General features: G+C 37.3%; 1 protein-coding gene across 1 annotated transcript; it reads right to left on the minus strand.

Moving 5' to 3' along the window:
* Positions 1–791: 791 nt before the first annotated feature.
* LOC128857660 (kelch domain-containing protein 10 homolog) lies at positions 792–5,754 on the minus strand (the record flags this gene model as incomplete). Its single annotated transcript, XM_054093408.1, has 3 exons — positions 792–1,369; positions 4,853–5,134; positions 5,203–5,754. Coding segments are annotated over 3 exons (1,074 nt in total), but the record flags the coding sequence as incomplete, so codon positions are not given.
* Positions 5,755–6,430: the final 676 nt, after the last annotated feature.

A 6,430-nucleotide genomic window follows, 5' to 3' on the forward strand; every position in this document is an offset into this window, starting at 1 on the left:
CAAGCCACCTGAGTTTTGGAATAGTGTGATTTTTTCAGATGAGGGCAAGTTTTGCATTTTCGGGATAAAAAGTCGTAAAATTATTTGGAGGAAACACGGAACGGCACTTGGAAAGCAAAATCTGGTACCTACGGTAAAGCATGGGGGAGGAGGTGCCATGATATGGGGGTGTATGGCTAGTTCGGGCGTTGGAAATATGCAGTTTTTTGAGTCGATAATGAACAGACATGATTATCTCGATATTTTAAAAACGAATTTGAGAGAAAGTGCAAACAAACTGGGACTCGGTGAAAGATTTGTTTTCCAACAGGACAACGACCCGAAACGCACAGCAGAGATTGTTGGGTTGTGGTTGTTGTATAATGTTCCAAAACAACTTCGCACACCCCCACAATCACCTGACCTTAACCCCATTGAGCACTTATGGGACGTTCTAGAAAAAAAAAATACGAGAGCGTACAATAACTAGCAAGGAAATGCTTAAGAACGCGCTTAAAGAGGAATGGGAACCCATAAGTCCAGAAATAACAGCCAACCTAGTTGGATCAATGAAAAGACGCCTCCTAGAAGTCATAAAAAGCCGGGGATATCCAACTAGCTATTAATTTTAAAACATTTCTATGATCTTAAGCCTTTTATTTTATTATTATTGAAGTGAACGCAAACTTTTTCCGTTTAGTTTGAATGGCCTTTTTAATTTTATGTGATCTCATTTTAAATTTGATTTTGTTATTGGTAGCGAAATATGTGTGATAGTTACGTTTAAGTGAACTTGATAAAACTCATTAAAAAAAAATTCTGAAATATTTATTGTTTTGAACTTTTTCTAATGCAAAGAATATTTGCATAGGTGAACGCAGACTTTTTCTACTATGTGTATGTAGCGTATAAAAATAATTACTCTTATTTTCATATTAATTAGCTTTTTTCATTTTTACTCATTATTAATGTCTTATTTTATTATGTTTATTCTTTTGGTTCCATTTCTTCCATATGAAACTATGTCATTCCTAAATGGTTAGCAAACAATAATTATGCTTTTATGTCTAGAATGAAACATAAAAATTGTCGCTTCTTATTGCTCGTTACATGACATACCATACCATATATCTCTTCATTTATTGTATAATCATTTGGCTTTTGAAGAATGCCACAATCTCTGTGCAAAGCGCAATGGTATGCCCATTTTAAGCAGCTGTGAGTGGCCATTCAATTTGAGATTTGGTCTGTAATGTAACACTGCCTCCCAGCAAATTTCACTTAACCCTGCTCCGTCATCCTTCGTCAAAATGACTACGCGCGATTTTATTTTAAAATTAAAACCGGTTTTTTTTGATTGTTTTGGTCTGATTTTTCTGATAGCGTTAGTTGGTTAGAAGCTGTTGGTGGACGAAGACGTACAGCAAACAACGCACATTGTAGTATTTTTTTTCGCTTATAATTTTTTGCCGTAGTCAAAATGACGAAAGATGACGTTTGTGTAACTTCCAGTTCTGACGGGGTACTTTTTTAGTACGAATAATTTTATCGTAACTCTAAAATGGCTAATCAACAATCACTAACAGATAAACAAATTGAGAAATTTCTCTCTTGTTGTGATAGCAACGATGAATTTGAAAGCGATGACAGTGAAATAGGTTGTGACACAGAAGTTGAGGAAGAGGATTTCGTTGCAAACACCAGCTCATCAGATGAAGCAACTGATGAGGATGAAGATAACGTTATTACATGTGAGAAAACTATACTTCGAGGGAAAAATGGTCATAAATGGTCATCAGTTAAAGGTACAACTCATCATTATGGGCTAAATATCGTACATAAAAGTCGAGGGCCTACCCGTCAGTGTAAAAACATAATTGATCCGTTCGACTGTTTCAAACTGTTCATAACAGGAGATATCGTCGACGAAGTTATAAAGTGGACAAATGTTGAAATAAATCAACGCCAATCAATCTTACTAGCAAATACGGATCAGACACAACGACGTAACACAAATGCAAATGAAATATATGCAGTTATGGGTATATTGGTGTTGACCGCTGTTAAAAAAGATCAGCATTTATCTGTGGAGGAATTATTTGACAGGTGTTATTCTGGATCCATCTACGCAAGCGTTCTTACCAAAGCCAGATTTCAATTTCTTATGTCCCGCCTGCGGTTCGACGATAAATCTCTGCCCCTGCAATTAGTGGGTGATAAATTCGCACCCATCAGAAAAATATGGGAAATGTTTGTAAAAAAATGCAGGGAAAATTACAGTCCTGGTCCATACCTTACAGTGGACGAACAGCTTTTGGCTTTCCGAGGCAAGTGCACTTTCAAGATGTATATCCCGAATAAGCCTGCCAAATATGGAATTAAAATGGTGATGTTATGTGATAGTGGAACATAGTATATGGTGGACGCAATTCCATATTTGGGCAAAAATTCGAACAATACTACAATGCCTCTTGGAGAGTTCTATGTGAAAGAGCTTACGAAAACTGTACATGGCTCAAACCGAAATATTACAATGGACAACTGGTTCACTTCAATACCCCTGGCAAAATCATTAGGGCAGAGCCCATACAATTTGACAATTGTCGGCACTCTTCGGTCAAATAAAAGAGAAATTCCAGTTCAGCTAAAAGAAAAAAAGGGTCGTAAGTGCGGTTCGGCCATGTTTTGCTACGACAGCAACTTAACATTGTTATCGTATAAGCCGAAGCCAAACAAAATGGTTTATCTTTTATCCTCATGTAACGAACAGGGCACTATCAATTCCAATACAAATAAACCCAACATGGTGGAGTTTTATAATAGTACCAAAGGAGGAGTTGATATATTCGATCAGATGTGCAGTGTTATGAGCTGTTCAAGAAAAACTAACAGATGACCATTATGTCAATTTTTCGGAATTTTAAACATAGCTTTCATTAATTCATATATAATTTATACCCATAATGTGTTTCAAGGTGGTCAAAAGCCACTAAATCGCGTTAATTTTATGAAAAAACTTTTTTCGGAACTCATAAAAGAGCAGCTAAAGGACATGCTTGTTATGCCAACAATAACATCCACTGTGAGAAATGATATCGAGAATCAGCTTCAAATAAATAAATCTACAGCATCTGAAAACAAAATACCAAAAAGTTCAACTGGGAAAAGAAAAATATGCGCAGTTTGTCCTTCTGCTAAACGAAGAATGACAAACGTCGTTTGTGCAAAGTGCAAGAAAAGGCTGTGCGGCGAGCACAAAATAGAAGTTTGTGACTCATGCTTTATATGAAATAATTTATCTTAAAACTAATGTTCCTTTTTTAGTTTAATGTATTATTTATAAGAAACTATAAGACTTAATGGATAAAAATGTGATTTATTTTTTATTTGAAATGTTATATAATAGGGCTATGAATAAGTTCGTGCGGTTTTTTTTCGAAATTTGAAACTTTATTGACGTAAAATGGTTACAAATTTAATATTCAAAATATTGTCCATCGCTTACTACTACTTTTTCCCATCTTTCTGGCAATTCACGGATTCCCTTTGTGAAAAATTCGGTCGGTTTTGCCGCAATCCACGAATCGATCCATTTTTTGACTTCATCGTAATTACGGAAGTGCTGGTCAGCCAGGCCATGTTGCATCGATCGGAAGAGATAGTAATCGGATGGCGCAAGGTCTGGACTATACAGCGGGTGGGGTAGGACATCCCATTTGAGCGTTTCTAAGTATGTTTTGACCACTTGTGCAACATGTGGCCGAGCATTGTCATGTTGCAAAATAACTTTGTCGTGTCTATCGGCGTATTGCGGCCGTTTTTCTCGCAGTGCTCGGCTCAAACGCATCAATTGTCGTCGGTAGACATCCCCCGTAATCGTTTCATTCGGTTTCAGTAGCTCATAATACACAACACCCAGCTGGTCCCACCAGATACACAGCATAACCTTCAGGCCATGAATATTCTGCGCCGACGTCGATGTTGAAGCATGGCCAGGGTATCCATACGTTGCCCGACGTTTTGGATTGTCGTAATGGACCCACTTTTCATCGCCAGTCACAATTCGATGCAAAAAACCCTTTCTTTTGTGCCGTTGAAGCAGTTGTTCGCATGCCATAAAACGGCGTTCAACGTCTCTTGGCTTCAATTCATACGGCACCCAATGGCCTACCTTTCGGATCATTCCCATGGCTTTTAAACGTTTGGAAATGGTTGATTGATCAACTCCCAAAGTTTTTGCAACCTCTTCTTGCGTTTGAGCCGGATCTTGATCGAGCAATTCCTCCAATTCGGTATCCATGAACTTTGGCGGCGCACCCTCGCGTTCTTCGTCTTCCAAGCCAAAATCACCACTTTTAAAGCGTGCAAACCACTTCTGGCACGTTCGCTCAGATAGAGCATGCTCACCATAAACTTCCACCAAGATACGATGACTTTCGGCTGCTTTTTTCTTCATATTAAAATAATGAAGAAGAATTCCCCGCAAAAACACATTATTTGGCACGAAATTCGACATTTTCAAGTGTGGTAAAAATATTGTTGTTTACGCTTGAAATAAAAAACTTATACTGACGTTTGTGCCTTACGACAGTAGCTCTCCAATGAATGTTTGGAAATGTGGATCGATGGAATAATAATCAAGTTACGCCATCTGTTGTAAAACCGCACGAACTTATAAATAGACCTTATAATAAGTTGTTTAAAAAACCATGCCAATTGAAAGAAGGCTATTCAATGTTAATTTTACGCCAAAAAAATAATAAAATTATATGAGTTTCGTTAAATATTAATTTTAAAGTATCTAAATAAAAATAACAAATCAATTTTGATACCTATTTTTGTTGACAACTTTTTGTACAGCTTTTTAAAATACATCGTAGTCAAAATGACGAAGGATGACGTTAGTGTACAATAAATAAGGATGACGTTCTAGGGTTAATAATGGTATGGTCATCCACATTTTATAAAGGTCATTGCACCGTCGTATACGTTTTTCATCATATTCAATACCACCGAATATGTACATACAACCATTTTGACTGTGCGCTGCGGCATGGAAGTACAAAGCTTTTGGTAGAGAGGCTGTTTTTAGAAGTGTCCATTGCTTAGTATTAAAATTTAATCTCCATATATCTGAAAAATATACTTGATCGGCCTGCAAATGGAAAAGGGATATCCAACTTCAAATATAATTTAATAATACTAAGTTTAATTATTACGCACCTGCAAGCCTCCCGTAATGAATGCTTCGACCTCACCATTCGATTTCGTGTGCTGTACGCAGGAAAAGCACTTTCGTGGGTTTGGATATCCGGAATTTTGTCGCTCGATTGTTAGATTTGTTTGTGATGTTCGATCGGGTAATGTGACGAAATATTCCCATCGGTTTGTAATTAAATTAAATGCAGGGATGCGTTGTAAATCATACACTAAATTCGATGTACCACCACCCAGCACATATATGTATTGCCCAACGTAGACAACTTCGTGACGATAACGACCCTCTGGATCTTCGCGTATATCTGGACGACAGATATATACGCATTCCCACACTCGTGTGCGCAAATTTAAGCGATGCACTTCACAAGAGTAATCATAGCCAGTTGTTCCCCCAACCGCATATAAATAATGTTCGTGTAAAACTATTCCCGGCCCATATTGCGGAATTGGCGCATCACCAGTAGCCTCTATTCGCTCAACACTCGGTTTTTTACCTGTTGTTTGATATATATAACAATCGTTTGAGCAAGATTCACCAAATGGATAGCCGGTGCGTCAATCAAATGTCATATTGACAAATTGCAATCATTGTTGCCATGTTTCGATAAGAATGCAATAATAAATGAGGAAAATGAGCAACATTGCCACCACTTAATAATTAAATTAGATGCAAACCCAACAAAACACGCTTTGAAAAGTGGGTTTAGGTATGGAGTTGTGTTTTAATTTTGTATGGGATTTGACAGGTGTTTTGTTTGGTGTTTGCGCTAAGAACACGATAGCGGCAGAGAACCCAAACTCCGGCTGCGGTGGAAACGTAATATTAGCCGACTATTGCTGGATGCTTCAGCGTAACATGCCAAATTGTCAGCACAAACGCAAGTCTACAGCCAAGAAATTCAAACCACACTAACTTTTAATTTAAGGAACTTTACGTTATACCTATGTATTTTACAAGTGTATTATATCTTAAACTATGTGTATTTATGTCAAGTAGTACTCTATTCAGCGATATATGCTCTACTGTGACTTGCCTGCGAGTTGTTTGCTTTGATACAATATTAAACATATATAAATGGTCAATGCCAAATATCTCAACAACGGTGGGTGATAGAGACAAACGGTTTCTATATTTGCAATCAGCATGTCTTACTTGTCTTAAAACAAGTGTTGGTTTCCAAGATATTTTCCGAAAGTTTTTTTTTGTTGATCAGTGTAATTTTTCTTAGAC

The sequence above is a fragment of the Anastrepha ludens genome, chromosome 3 (assembly GCF_028408465.1).
Source record: "Anastrepha ludens isolate Willacy chromosome 3, idAnaLude1.1, whole genome shotgun sequence".
Classification (NCBI taxonomy): Eukaryota; Metazoa; Arthropoda; class Insecta; order Diptera; family Tephritidae; genus Anastrepha; species Anastrepha ludens.